This window comes from Sitophilus oryzae, unplaced genomic scaffold (genome assembly GCF_002938485.1).
Source record: "Sitophilus oryzae breed Bouriz unplaced genomic scaffold, Soryzae_2.0 scaffold_381_pilon_pilon, whole genome shotgun sequence".
Taxonomy (NCBI): Eukaryota; Metazoa; Arthropoda; class Insecta; order Coleoptera; family Curculionidae; genus Sitophilus; species Sitophilus oryzae.
This window is the reverse complement of record NW_022146953.1, coordinates 1,489,254-1,505,576: the sequence shown is the minus strand read 5'-3', so window position 1 is coordinate 1,505,576 and position 16,323 is coordinate 1,489,254. Positions and strand designations below refer to the sequence as shown.

At 31.4% G+C, this 16,323-nt stretch overlaps 1 protein-coding gene across 4 annotated transcripts in view; it reads left to right on the top strand.

Annotated features, from left to right (window-relative positions):
• LOC115885424 (protein amalgam-like) overlaps positions 1 to 15,807 on the top strand; it is a 107,808-nt gene extending 92,001 nt beyond the window's left edge. For 3 of the 4 annotated variants that reach the window (XM_030904338.1, XM_030904335.1, XM_030904337.1), the window contains exons 5-7: positions 2,807 to 2,918; positions 4,548 to 4,723; positions 14,744 to 14,967. In XM_030904338.1, coding sequence (XP_030760198.1) covers positions 2,807 to 2,918; positions 4,548 to 4,723; positions 14,744 to 14,850 — 395 coding nt within the window. In that variant the 3' untranslated portion in view covers positions 14,851 to 14,967. Of the gene's footprint in view, positions 1 to 2,806; positions 2,919 to 4,547; positions 4,724 to 14,743; positions 14,968 to 15,748 lie in introns of those variants that run through there. The other variant, XR_004050728.1, reaches the window with a different exon arrangement.
• Positions 15,808 to 16,323: the final 516 nt, after the last annotated feature.

Sequence of the window (16,323 nt, the reverse complement as noted above, 5' to 3'; positions counted from 1 at the left end):
CGTTTCGTGCTGAAGGTGGATTCTGCGGCATCGGAAAAGACAGATATTCTGATAGATGGCGCCGTGTTAGGCCGCAATGCCACGTTTACATTCGGGTGGCGTTTGTCTATTGTGCGGAGGAAAAATAGTAATGTCTAGGAAACAGGTTATAAAAAAAGGTTCCGTACAAATTTGTAGCTACTATACAGGTTGTCAAAAAATACTGTTATGATATCCTATTGTTAATAAGTGTTGCGTGCTGTGCTGCTGGAGACAAGTGACAGGGTTCCCCAGGGGCGGATACAGGAATTTGTTTTCGGGGGGGGGCCCAAATAAAAAGTAATGTAGAATATGCTTTTTAGGGCGCCATTTTTAACCAATAAGCCCAATATTTAAAGCAATTAATAGGTTTTAGGGGGGGCCAAGGCCTCATGGGACCCCCTCTGTATCCGCCACTGGGTTTCCCTTCCATCGGATGGTCGGAAAATGTCAGGGGCTGTTGCAGTATTTAGCAAATTTTTTTGATTGATTGATTGAAACGGATTGCTTAAAAAACTGTATTATTCAGCTTACCGGGTGCGTCTAAAAACTGGTTCACCCCTATAACTTTGTTTTTTTTTCAGATAAATAAACGAGATTTGGTCTGTTAATATATGACGTAAGTTAGGAATAATTGACGTATTCAATTTTTTTCGGCCACTTCCTGTTTCATCGGAAATGACTACAAATTTTGATTTTTAAATGACGCTGGGTGTTTTTTTATTTTATTCGATAGAAAATGACACTTTGAATAGAATGACATATCATATGTCAACTTTTGACATTTTTGGGTATGGTTTAGTTGAAATTTTTTTTGAATAACGTCAATTTGACTCGAACTACCAAGTGTGTGGTATCAAACTATTCGCCAAAAAAATGCTTTTTCCAAATCTGTTAATGAGCCACCTTTGTTTCATTTGAAAAAATTGAGAAATGATTAAAAAAAAACATTTGGGCATTTTTAGACCGGTCAGGACAAGACACGAAAAACATTAGAGGATCAAATATATTTTTCCAAGGCTCCTTGATAAAAAGTTAGTGTTTTTAACACATCCAATGGCACTCTAGATTGAAATTTAAAACACGATATTTTTAAACTAAAATGTCAAACGTTTAGATATGATATGTTATTCTATTCAGAGTGTCATTTTCTATCGAATAAAGTAAAAATATACCGAGGGTGCCATTTAAAAATCAAAATTTGTAGTCATTTCCGATGAAACAGGAAGTGGCCGAAAAAAATTGAATACGTCAATTAGTCCTAACTTACGTCATATACTAACAGACCAAATCTCGTCTTTTTGTCTGAAAAAATAAAGAAATTATAGGGATGAGCCACCTTTGAGACGCACCCGGTATATATTTTATAGAGTTTTGATTGCCAAAAAATCTAAAAAAAAAAGATTTCTAAAATAATTATGCCTCGTCAGACATTACTTGAAAAACTCCATTGCAATATTCTCCGAAATTTCAGGATTTTTTTTTTCCAGTTTTCAAAACAATGCCCCGAAAATCTGTGGGGGTCTGACCCATTGTAAGGCACCCTTCAAAGGCTTCTGACCTTCACCCTGTCCATTATTATCGGACAAAATAAAAGTGACAAGTTTTTTATGCTGTTTTTCCTTTGTGTTTGTTGAGTCGTTAACGTTAGTAGGAGGTTAATACAAGGTTTCTGAAAGAAAATGGATTTTCCGTTGGATTTTCTCTATTTCCGGTTTGATTTTGCTGAGCAGAGAAAACACGTGAGTTATACAGGGTGGTGTATAAATTCTACGTCGTTTTTCATATATTATCTATACTAATATATAAAATCCTTAAGTGACTGACTCACTGATTAATCACGATCCTGCTTAAACCACTCAACGTAAGAGGCTCAATTTTTGCATACAGGTTGATTCTAGGGTGTAGAGGTTCGATAAGAAGGGATTTTTCGAAATTCCACTTCCAAGGGGGTGAACCACCCCTCAAATATTACAATATTTTTTATTTAAAAAACGGTCAAATTTCCGAAAAAACGCTTAAACGCGTATATTTTATTTTGCTTTTTTTAAATATTTTAAGATTTTTTAAAAATGTATACAGGGTGTTTCAAAAAATCTGGTCATTGATTAATCACGATCCTGCTTAAAACGCTTGACGTAAAAAGCTGATTTTTGGAAAACGGATTGAGTTTAAGGTGTAGAGGTTCGATAAGAAGGGATTTTTCGAAACTTGAATTCTAAGGGGGTGAAACCACCCCTCAAATATTAGAATATTTTTTATTTAAAAATTGGTGAGTTTTTCGGAAAACTCTTAAACACGTATATTTTGTTTTGTTGTTTTACAAACTTTAAGATTTTTTAAAAATTTATACAGGGTGTTTCATAAAATATGTCCATTGAGTAATCACGATTCTGCTTAATCTGCTTGACGTAAAAAGCTTATTTTTGGCAAACGGATTTTTCGAAAGTCAAATTCCAACGAGATGAAACTACCCCCTCAAATATTACCAAGTTATATAATAATATCGTTATATTGTTTTATCTTATTCTGACATAAATGTGTCAAAATTTTATCCAGTTTGTATATTAATGGAAATTCTTGCCTTGCTCTATCATCACCATTACAAATGATTAATTCGACGCGAACGCAGTCGCGCGTACACACTAGTTTTATAAATAAAATCACTAAAAATTGTAAGAAAATGCATGTTTTCACGCACATAGATTTTAATTAACAATATTATTACATTTTTAATGAGATTTTCTTGTTTTTTTTTCTCATTATACCTTATTTCTGGTTGTTCCAGAGGCTGTGGCTGAAATCAGTGGGGCTCCCGACCTGCACATCAGAGCCGGATCTAGGCTTCGCATAGTTTGTCGATTAAGGCACAGCACGGAGCCTCCATCCTACGTGTTCTGGTGAGAAAATTATTATTATTAGTTTCTTGTTTATTTATTAGATTTTTAGTTTTCTTATTTTTTTCCCTTTAGTTATTAGTGTTTTAATCATTTATGAATTTTAAGCAGGATTTAGTTAGTGGGTAGTTTTAAAAAATTGTTATTAGAAATTTTATTATAAAATATTGTTTTTCTTTGGGATTAGTGTATTGTATAATTTATGGTTGCTTTCTTCGTAATATTAATAATTAAAAAAAGCAATATTCTGCACCGTATTCATTTGCTCAATGTATAATTTTTCACAATTTCTTTGTACGTGATTGTCATATTCTTATATTTTTTTAAATTTGTAAACTTGAATAATTCGGTTATTTTGGACTTATTTGAAAAACGCAATTGAAAATATTGTTTTTCTTTAAGATTAGTCTGTAAAATAATTTTTGGTTACTTTTACAACACAACATTATTTTGCCCCCTACTCATTTACTCAACGTATAATTTTTCACAATTTCTTGGTACGTGATTGTCATATTTTTATATGACTTACTACTAGCTTTAAATAATTTACGGCATTTTGGTTTTGCAATATTTTACATATAATTGAGTATTTTTTATACTATACAGTGTGAGTCTCATTATTTTTAAATACGGCACTTTTTTTATTTTCAAACTTGAATAACTCTGCTATTTTGGATCTATTTAAAAAACGGTAATGAGAATAGTTATTTTTTACACAAGATGATAAAATAATATTTTATCCTCGACTGAAAAGATTAATTCACGAGCGATGAAATCGCGAGTGAATTAATTTCGGGGGACGATAATGCAATTTTATCGTCGTGTATAAAACAATATCTTTTTCCATAGCGAGTTACGTTTTAAAAATATTTAGAAATGATTATTTCAAGGAATTGATTACGAGTAGAAAACATATCGTGCTGGGTTGGCGTGGGTTTCTATGTAATTTGACAAATAAATAAAGCTGTCTCTTTAGTTGTCAGTTGTGAGTCAATATTTTTTAATTCTCTTTCGTAAGATTCGGTGTATAATATGAAATAAAAAATGTTTATTCTAACAATCCTAATTATTTTTAAACAATTTTTAAATGATATACAGCAAACATAAATTTAATTTATGTCCTTTTTATAGTAATATACTTCATCATCTATTATTTTATCTTCTTGTAAGATATGAAATATTCTTCGTTTAAATTATCGTTATACTATATCATCCCCTTTATCTTTCTGGCGAACCCCTACTGCCATCATCGTTGATTATCCATCAAGTTCTTCGTAATTTTGCCAGATATGTCAAGCTTTCCAGATAAACAGCACCCTCATCCGATTCCCTTTCACCATTATGATGTAAAATAATCATTTTTTTCTAAGATTACGTAGCTATGACTAACGAACTTTTTTTTATGGTTAAAGTCTGTATTAAAGATATTTTTTTGGTGGTTGTTATTAGAGACTGTGTTATGTATTTTTCAGATAAATTATACAGGGCTGATAGATCTCGATAAAAGAATAGTATATTGTATATCTTGTCAATCTTGTCGCAAAAATTAATATTTTTGTGACGTCTGAAGACATAAATGTTTTTTAAGAGATTAAAAATCTACTCTTTTTTTTTCTTATTCTAAAATTTCAGGTATCACGATCACAGAATGATCAATCACGATGTTGGAGTAGTGGTCACCGCGGACAGATCGACCAGTATTCTACTTGTAGAAGATGTAGACCCTACTTTCAGCGGAAACTACACTTGTTATCCTTCAAATGCTACACCAGCATATGTGAACGTTCACGTTCTGAACTCTACAGAAGGTACAGTAAAACAAGTATTATCTAATTCAACTCTAATTACCACATAATAGTGTGTGATATCAAATTATTAGTAAAATATGCTTTTTCCAAATATGGTAATGAGCCACCCTTGTTCCATTTGAAAAAATTGAGATATGATTAAAAATACGAGTTGGACTTGCTTTTAACCGGGCAGGACAAGACACAGAAAATATTAGACGGTCAAATCTATTTTCCAAGGCTCCTTGATTAAAAATTAGTTCCAAGGCTCCTTGATTAAAAATTAGTGTCATTTGTGTGTGTCATTTTCTATCGAATAAAATAAAAATATACCGAGGGTGCCATTTAAAAATCCAAAGTTGTAGTCATTCCCGGTGAAACAGGAAGTGACCAAAAACAATTGAATACGTCAATCAATCCTAATTTATGTCATATACTAACATACCAAATCTCGTTTTTTTATAAGGGTGAGCTACTTTTGAGACGCACCCGGTATTTCAATATCTTTCTAGATTTGAGTATGGTATTTTCTCATTATTTTCCGTTTAATTTATATTCTATAATATCTAGTATCAGTATAATTACATATTACAAATAAGAATAAAATATAAGCCTCTGTGTGTCATGAACCGTCGTCGTGAGCTGCGGAAAATGCCGGAGTTCCACACATAATATGATTAAAATTTAATTTTCTGCATATTTTTTTTCATTGAATAAACCCTATTTTGGTTTATTTGTTTAGATATAACAGAGAAAGTCATTAAATGGCATTAAAAAAAATTGCAGTAAATGCTTTCAGTGGTTCTGTCTAAATTTGTAAACACTTCCATGGAGTTATGCCAATCCCAAACCACTCTCATGAAAAAAAAAGTGATTTCGCTCTAAAAAATCACGTATTTTCCGGAAAAACTCGGTTTATTTGCCATTTTCGTGGGAAATTTGCGGTACTTTGGTGAAAACGTTCAGATTTGAAGGCGATACACAAACAGATACCTACACATATGCACACTTGACTCCGCTTTATGCACCGTTTTCATGCGAAATACTATGTTTTTCCGTTTGGTGTTGGGAAATGCAGGAAATAGGGGGTATAAAATGTACGTTTTACGATCTAGAGTTAAAGAAGTAGGTTTTTAGTCGAAATATAGCACATTATATATGAAAGAAATGTAAGTATGTACTTATAAGGCCTGTTATGTGGTTGGTGGGTTAATTCATGTTTTATTTTTACAAAAAAACTGTATCTATGTACAGGGTGGGTCAAATTCGACGCTTTTAAATGGAAATACCCTTTTCTGTAGGGGATAGACGAAAACTAATATCGGTGTTTGGAGCTCAATTTTCATCAAAAACATGATGGTGAAAACCGCACATCAATATCTGTTACCGTTTCGGAGTTACGGGGTGTTTTTCAAAAATGTGCATTTTTAACAAATCGCTGTAACCTTTTTGGTATGGAAAATTTTGTATTTCTATGAAAATTTCACACCTCTACTTTTCAACCAATAACATGCTTTAATGTTGACTAGTTACCATGGCAACTGAAAAAATTTCCGGAAATTTTTTCGAGGCGCCACGAAACTTTAGTGGAAATTTTTTGACAGTTGAAAAGGTAAACATAAGATCTACAGTCATAATGTGAATGAACTACAAACTGTTTCCATACACTTGATTTTGATTTTTGGGTGTTATCTGGTTTTATATTTTCAATTTCTTCTTTAATGACTTGTTGGTTTACTTTTCCAAATCGCGACATTTCGCTATACACTTCTTACTCTACGTACAGACGTTTTAAAACTAGTAATAGCTTAATGACAGAATCGCAAACAAAAATGACAAAACACATAATATGTCAAAAACATCAATAACCTTGGCCAACTTAACAAATTGAAATTATTTTAAAATGTCATGTTGGATTAATATTTTTTTTTCAAATTTAGGTGTGAAATTTTCTTACCGAATACCACGCAAGCTTAAATTATTCCTGGAAATTTTCTTTCGGGCACGAATATTTTAGGAAAATTATCCCTCGTCTTCGACTCGGGATAGTCATATAATCATTTTTAACTCCAAAATATTCGTGCCCTCAAAAAAATTTCCGAAAATAATTTAAGCTCTTGTGATATTATAAGTGAAAACATTCCCAAAGCACCTTTTTACGTACAATTTAATGGTTTAAGTATAATTTTTTTAAAATTAATAATTTAAGAGTTATCAACAGAAAAATTGAGTTTTTATTTGGGACACCCTCTATATTTTTAATTAACTGAAAAGAATTTAAAATTACTTTTCCAAAAATATAGCACACTTGATATTTTGTTATAATCCCCTTCGAAATACAGAATTTTTAAAAGTTCGCCACTTTTCACTAGTAGGCTTTGGATTCGATTCACTAGTAGGCTTTTCACTAGTAGGCTTTTGGCCCTTATTGATGATATGCCCTTAATGGAACTTAAATCCGCAAATTTTTGCATCCAATTTCAAGAATAATTGAATAGCTAACTAATATTCCAGCCGTTGGCCGTCGAGGTCACCTGACTTAGTACCCATGGATCTAATCCTATAGATATATTTGCGGAAAAATAAAAGTTTCTTATTCTTCCGTATAATCTAGACAAGAAATAGAAATACTTAGCAGTTATGAGAGGGTATTTATTACCCCCTCTGAGTTAATGAATTCCGCGAGAAATGTTCAAAAACTGCCCCGTCTGTCCATAACAGAAGACGAATATGTCGAACACCTGTAGCAAAATCTCATGTCTTGGTTTGTTATTTATTTTTATTGTTATTGGATATAGTTTAAATGTGTTGATGTTGGTTAAATATATTTTAAATAGTTACAAAATTCTGCATCTCTCATGGAAAATATTATTTTCGTTTTAATTGATGCTCACAGCTAGATTTTTTTGCATTACAGCCGGTGCCGTTCAAAGCCTACTTATTTAAAGCTGGCGAATTTTTATATACCTTATATATCTAAGAGGAATCGAGCAAAATATCAAGTGTGTTATATTTTTGGAAAGGTAATTTTAAATTCTTTGCAATAAGTTAAAAATATACAGGGTGTCCCATATAAGAAATCAAATTTTCTGTTGATAATTCTTAAACTATTAATTTTAAAAAAATTATACTTAAACCATTAAATTCTACGTAAAAAGGTGTTTTGGAAATGTTTTCATAAAAATACAAAATTTTTTATAGCAAAAAAGTTACAGCGATTTGTTAAAATTGCATATTTTTGAAAAATACCCCGTAACTTTGAATGCGGTTTTCACCATCATGTTTTTGACAAAAATTGAGCTCCAGACACCGATATGTTTTCGGCTATCTCCTATAGAAAAGGGTGTTTCCATTTAAAAGCGTCGAATTTGACCCACCCTGTACTTTATATGCTTTGGAAGATTGTAAAAATTGTGTTTTTATTTATCAAAATACTGGAAAATTACTGTGGATTTAAATTTCTTCTAAAATTTGACTTTTTATTGTTGATAACAGGTTTTGTACTTAATAAAATGAATCAAAAGGCGAGTACTACATATTGCTATATTTCTACATTAGAGATAGAAGAGGTGTCATAGTAGCCATTGAGAAAGACACTTTTTTTTCTAGAGAGAAATTTGAGCTTTGTTTGTTGTTTTTTTTTGTTACTATTTTGTATTGTTTCTAGATTATTTTGTAACTATTTTTATAAGTCTTGTATAAAAAATAACTATTTATGGGACAACAGTCATCTTTATTCAAGAGGTTGAAAATTATTGAATTATTAATATCGCTATTAAAAAATAGGTGTTGATGGTAGAAGGGTAAACATTTGGGGTTGTATGTCTTTTTAATGCCACATCATAAAAAAGAAAAAGAAAAAATTTTGTTAAAAAACTAGATATCAATTTATTCCTCAGACCAAACTGAATACAGATACAGAATTTCATCAAAATCGGTCAAGCCGTTTCGGAGGAATATAGTAACTAAAACTGTGACACACAAATTTGATATATTAGATTATTATTATGTCAATAAAATAAAATTTAACCAGTTACTCTAGTAGCGTATCTATATCATTACTATTATTAAATAAAGCAATCTTCTTGTCGTTTGACTTGCATAATATTAATTTCAAGTTGTTTTAGAATGTAAATTTCAGTTGAAACTTGAAAAATGTTTGATACTGGTAGAGTTACAAGTAAAAACTTTAAATGTAGATATTAAAAATGGCACTAATAAAGTTTACAAGAAAAATGAGCTAAAAATGTTCGAGATACGAGCGATTTTAAATTTCGTAAATTTCATTTCGGGTCTCTCGGGTTTCTTTCTGGAGATTTTGCGTAGGATTTTTTTTCTTTTAACAGTTTCCATTAAGAATCCAGTTCAAGTTTTAAAATGAAACTTTAGCAACATGTTCCAGCGCGAAGTTCTATTTAAGGCGAATAAAAAAGTTTTTTTTTTAGTAAAATGGCACTTGGGAAATGCTTAGGAGTTAAATTGTGTTATATTCTTTCTTAATACATTTTTTTGATTAAGAGTCCATTTCAATAGTCCATAATAAGCGTTCGGCATTTAACGTTTTATGTAAAACTGGCTAGGTATTTTTACACAAATGAAGAAGGAAATTAAAGATAAAGGAGTATACAATATCCGTATTGTAGCACATTTTTAGAGAACTTCTTTATTTTTAAGACTTTCACGGTCAAACATCAACAAAATATTCCTTATGTTAGGACTAAATTTTCTCGAAAATAAAGACATAATTTAAAATTCCGTTACAATACGGAAATAGATTGAAGTTTTGTAATTACAGTGATATATAATTTACTAGCGTGTACCAGCGACTTCGTTCGCGTCGAATTAATCATTTGTAATGGTGATGATAAAGCAAAGCAAGAATTTCCATTAACATACAAACTGGATAAAATTTTCTCACATTTATGTCAGCATGAGAAAAAACAATATGGCGATATTATTATATAACTTGGTAATATTTGAGGGTAGTTTAGTCTCATTGGAATTTGACTTTCGAAAAATCCGTTTGCCAAAAATAAGGTTTTTACGTCAAGCAGTTTAAGCAGAATCGTGGTTAAGAAATTACCAAACTTTTTGGAACATCCTGTATGATTGTTTAAAAAATTTCAAAATATGTAAAAACAAACAAATAAAATATGCTTATCCAAGCGTTTTCCCGAAAGACTAACCGTTTTTTAAATAACAAATATTGTAATATTTGAGGGGCGTTTTCACCCTCTTGAAAGTTGAGATTCGGGAAACCCCTCCTTATCGAACCTCTACACCCCACAGTCAATCCGTTTGCCAAATATCAGCTTTAAACGTCAAGCAGTTTAAGCAGAATCGTGATTACTCAATTGTCATATTTTATGAAACACCCTGTATAAATTTATAAAAAATATTAAAATATGTAAAACAACAAAATAAAATATACGTGTTTAAGAGTTTTTAAAAAATATTTTAATATTTGAGGGATAGTTTCACCCCCTTAGAATTCGAGTTTCGAAAAATCCCTTCTTATCGAATCTCTACACCCTAAAGTCAATCTGTTTTCCAAAAATCAGTTTTTTACGTCAAGCGCTTTAAACAGGATCGTGATTAATCAATGACCAGATTTTTCGAAACACCCTGTATACATTTTTAAAAAATCTTAAAATATGTAAAAAAACAAAATAAAATATTCGTGTTTAAGCGTTTTTTCGGAAACTTGACCGTTTTTCAAATAAAAAATATTGTAATATTTGAGGGGTGGTTTCACCCTCTTGGAAGTGGAATTTCGAAATATCCCTTCTTGTCGAACCTCTACAACAGCGTATAGACTGTTAAGAAACTGAATCAAGTGAATTTTTAATCTAAATTTAATAATTATTACTTTCTATAGTTTTTATTAGTAAATTAGACGAATTCCCAATTTTACGGTGATTTTCTAAAAATGTCATCCTAAACTAATTTAAAACCACTTTCAGGTACAAACCAAGTTTGTCATGTATCCGGAAAATTATTCAAAAGACACGTTACGCTCCGCTCCGTGACATTTTAATTTAATAATGCGATCTTGCCAGCGTCAAAATTTATTAGACTTTATACAGAAATAACTCCTAGCTCTCTCAACTTTACCAACTAACACATAGCAAAGACATCCCGATAACCGGCAAACTTCCCTATGAATCGATACTGGGCGTCTAAACCCTGTTCGAAACGTTGCTTTTGCGAATTTATCGAGTTCGAAAGTTTGTCAGATATGTCGCAGATCTCTATAGATTCGGTTTAATTCATTTTGCAACACTGTAAAGCAAAATATCTTTACATCGTATATTTTGTTTGCTAGTTCGTTTTTTTTTCTGGTAAATGCAATGGAAATTTGCTTATTAAACAATTAAACAAATTAGGCAAAGAAAATAAACGAGCTAAAATAGAAAAAAATGGCTATACCTATGTGGCGGATTCATCTCTCCAAAAAATCCTATATGGGTATTTGGCCACTGCAAGAAAATCTACAAAATAAAATAGTTATTTTTTGTAAACACTTCTGCGTTAATCAAAATGGAAACTACTTGTCAGAAGTTAGGTTTACAGATACCGTGCTGGCAACTGTAACTTTTGGGTCGGCATTTACATGTGTGGAAGTAAATCGCATAGGGATCTTATTAAGTTGGAGTGAGAGAAATGCAACCGACCGACGCGACGCGCGACGGTGTGCTGTTGCGGCGTTGCCGATACGCCTTTCCCTATCAAGTAGAGTAAAATCACGATCGCATACCGCTTATTTTTAAAAGACTTTTTTTTCAAGAGATAACTAGATAAAATCATTAGACATGTTTCTGAGCATCTGAAATGGAATTATTAGGATATCGTTAAGGTGTCATTTTTTTATAACGAGAAAACGTCAGTAATCGCGATAATTTAAACCATAACTCAAGAATATAACTCAAGAACCAATTTAGATATTGAAACTTTTTTTTTATTTTTAAGATTGGATATTTTACAATATGTTTACATAAGAAAAATTCGATAAGGTTGTTTATTCCATTCAAAAATTGTAAACAATTCATCCATTTACTTTTCGAGCATAGCAATTTTCAGCAATCGTGTAATTTTTTTATTGATAAAAATTTTCACATACTGTCTACAAAGAAAATACAGCAGAAATATTAAGAAAGTTCTTGAAAAAACTACAACCTATTATTTCTAATAGATTTCGAGATATCGATTTTTGAATTCAGAGTTCTAATAGCGCGACCACTATCGAACACCCACTCAATTCCACTTATTTTTACCAAAAATGCAAGTGTTTCTAACTTGTAAGCTATAGGGAAAATTACAACGACTCGTTAATAAATAAACAAATTAAGTATCACGAGACGTAATTAAATCGTGAAGCTGAACGCATGACGTACACCTTTCCCTAGAACTTTAAGTACTGACAGAGGTATTGATTGGGTCGACCGGCCAACTGCGACAAATCACTTGTGTCTAGCCCTAGCAGGCAACTGTTAAGCCCGACCAATCACGTTAGAGTTTTTGACAAACACAAATGAATTAACACACTCCAAATAACCACGCTAACCAACCTGATTGGTCAAGCTTAATAGTTGACGGCTAGGACTAGACATTTCTCGACAAATCTGCTATATCCCCTTCCATCCCGTCTCTTAGCGATGTGCACAGTTTCTCGGTTTATTTCATACGTTTGGCAACGTGTTTACTGTCCTCTCTTTGTTCAGTACATTATAAAAGCATTGTACTCCTCTTACATACGGAAATCTCGACCCAAGGCTAACCTTTGCCCGCCCTTAGTATACAGATTTGCCTAACGAACAAAAAAATGCTTAACGTTTCGGAAAGTTTATCTCTTTCCGTCGTCGGAAGCAAAAAAAATACAAAGAATAAAAAAAACTATTTAAAATATTTAAATTCAACTATTCGAGAACACTGTAGTTTTTTAAAACTGATACGTGTACAAAAACCGTTGACGTTCTGTTAAAATGACATTATATCCAAGTTAACCTTCAAAATTAATAATTACTACTTGATAACAATTACTTAATAAGGTAAAACCAAAAAGCCCCAAACTTTTTGTATGATTATTTAAAATTTTTACGTATGTTATGTTTATTTATGTTATGTTCTTTAAAATCAAAGAAGCGATTGCTATATCCCAAGTAGCATTTGGATGTTATCTAACGTCGGGTATACGTCGCGTTCAATAAACCCGACGTCGCGTCGGGTACCAACGTCGGTTCGACCGCCTGACGACCCTTATTTGCACCTAAATGGGGAATACAGATTCGGGTCGCCTCGACGTCGGTATCTGACCTAATAGGGAATGTAATTCTACCAATTACCAACGTCATATTACGTTGGATTTTAGTTACTTAAAAGTCGTCGCTAAGCACTTACGTTACGTTTGGTTTCATATTCGCTACCAAGAATACATAAAAACCTAACCAAACTACCTAATTACAAATGGATTCATAATCACTCCTCGAATATAACTATAAGTGCCTATCTAATTTCATATTATAATAATTCTGAATTATTAATCCAGACATCAGTTTTGTCAACGGAAGTCACTTTTTTGATATATCTGATCAAAATACTCCGGAAAACAACGAGCGCCTTCAAAATTAGGTAGATTTATGAAATGAAAATGTCTATAAAAAAGTAACTTGCAAAACATTTTTTTTAATTTTCTAGCTGGTTTAATGATAAAACTGTACTGTGGTTTCCCCCAAACTCAACCTTATCAATATTATTCTACTAGAAATCGAAATGTGAATATACATTTTAAAAACAAAAAACGATTATAAAATGGCTGACAATCGGATACTTGTTAAGAATGGCGGATTTCTGTGTCCGACTTAATATGAACTACCAATATACCAATTCCGACCGGGTCTCCAACATTAGTCGTTTCACACGACCGAAGTCATCAAACCCGACGACCGGCAATCGTATTATGACGTATATAATTCCAACGTACGCCACGTAACCTCACTTTGCGTATCAGCAAAGGTATCAGTGATTGCATATAGTTTCAATCGTAATTTACATTCTAAAACAACTTGAAATTAGTATTATGCAAGTCAAACCACAAGCAGATAATAGTAATAATATAGATACGCTACTGGAGCAACTGGGTGAATTTTATTATATTAAAATAATAATAATCTAATATACATATAAAATTATTGTGTCACAGTTTTAGTTCACCAAAGTACCGCAAATTTCACACGAAAATGACGATTAAACAGGTTTTTTTTTCAGGAAAATACATGATTGTCTTTGAGAGAAATATTTTTTTTCAGGAGGAAAAAATTAGGGGGTAACAGACCAAAGAGATACACAAGATTACTTTACATTATTTTCTAATCCCCCTATCTAGCTACGTCACTGCGATGACCTGCAGGAATACAGGATTAATTCAGTCTGATCCTGGGGGAATTCAATTTGTTTTCGAGGGGTGAAGGGGGGGATAAGTAACCTATTTGCGGACTTACATCCAAGTTTGAAAAAAGTTTCAGCTGTTGGCCAGAAGTCGCTTGGTTATCTGATGGCTGCGGTCCGAAGATCTAACGCAGTTATACAGTTTTTTCGGGTGTAGTTTTCTTCTTTTAGTTACAGACTTTTCAGGGTTTTTGCCGGGTTGGTTTTGATTTGATTTCGTCGGAGTAAGAGGTTGCTTTTACAGAGAAATTAGATTTATACTTCTAGAAAATGTTTTCTTTAACATATGTATGGTTGATCAAAAAAATCGACTATTTTTTTTCAGATTATACTCTGAAAATATTTGTTGGAAATAATAATTTCTGGCAAATAATAATTGTTTACGTTGTGTATAAGCATTTATTTTGCAACCTACATAACGTGTCAACAGATTTAATGGTTTGTTTATAAATAATTTATTCTTTGTATTGTTTTTGTTGCTTTCCTGCGTTAATAAGCGATTTAAAACCAAAATCATAAAATTAATGCTATTTAACAATATATTTTTTCAATTTTTTGCTTGAATTTTTGAAAAAATTATTTTTCTTTTCTTTTCAGAAGAGAACCCGGCAGCCATGATGCACAACAATACCAATCATCATGTTGCATGTTATTTTCTGCTCTTAGTTTTCCTGTTTTTGCATGTATTATGTTTTGCCAGCTAAAAAAACATTATTGGAGTGTATAGTTTTAAACTTAAGACTAATATTTTTGAAGTTGCTTTTCGTACAAGTAAGTTGTTTTAAAATTATTATTTTTTTTGTTATGTTTTTTTGTCCTTATTTTTGTTGACATTTTATTTTTGTTATATTATTTATTTAAAAGAATTATTTAACTCTCAATATATTTAAAGTTAAAAAATACTAAAATAGAGTGTTTAAATTAAATTTTGTTTCATGATAAATCTAATTTTTGTATTAATTTCTGTATTTTTAGTTTTTCTTCTTATTAAATGTACATAAGTTATATTATAATATTATGTACGTATGTGCCAATAAAATAAATATTAATTACTCCAAATTTTATGTACATAATATTGTAAATTTTTGTATAAAACAAATATATCGCAATTAATATAGATTTATTTAAATCAAAAATAATCACAATTAAAAAAAATCAAGTCTTGACATTTTGTTTAAGGTAATAATGAACAAGATAAATGATATGAAAATAAAAATTAAATTTTTATAGTTGTTTTATTTAAGACAGATCACAACAAAACTGTAATCTAAAAGTTTCAAATACATGGGAAACCACAATATACAGGGTGAATCTTAAATAAGCTAAATAACTGCATGATCGAAAAAAAAGGGCGTCAGACTGGCTGGTGAATGAGAATCGATGATAATTTTGGCGAGAACAATTTCTAGACCTCATTTTCTAAAAATATGGAAGAATAGGGGTCAAGTAATTGATGTCTAGAGATTGACCACGCTAAAATTACCATGGATTGTTATTCCCCAGCCTTCTTTGGCGCCGTTTTTATTTCGATCGTATGATATTTATTCAAGGAAACTATTGACATTCTTTGTGATTCTAACCGGACATAACGTCATTTTATAGAGAAAATCCCGATTTCGAGATAGAGAATGCTAGAGAAAAATACTTGGAAAATTGGCAGAACGAAAATATAATATGGAGGAGAATCAGAATTTGCCCTGCTGATTTTTGCAGCCTTATTTTTTCCAGGTGACGTTGAAAAATCTTTTCCCGGATTTTCCCCGAGACCTCTACAATTCTAGGACGTATTTACTAAAGGTAAGAACTATGCTCCTTGTTAGAGAGGGACCATTTTTATTGTATGTGTACCTTCTGGATTCATAAAAGACGGAATTTTTATTCTTTTTTTTATATATAACTAAAATTACATAGAGGAAAGGTATTGTAAATCAAAACTATTTATTCTTAGTTCTACAGTTGTTCATAAATTAATAACTGTTTTCTGTTGGGTTAGGTCAGCGCACGTAAATAAGTTTCACTTCGTAAAATGTTTTTATTATATTCTCATAAAGAAACGTTTTTTCATTGCTGAACATTATTTTTCAAGTAATTTTCTATAAAAACCATCCATCCATACTTTATTTACCTAGGCGTCACTTTTTTATTTCCTCTGAGATCTTATCTGGTATTCGGCTTTC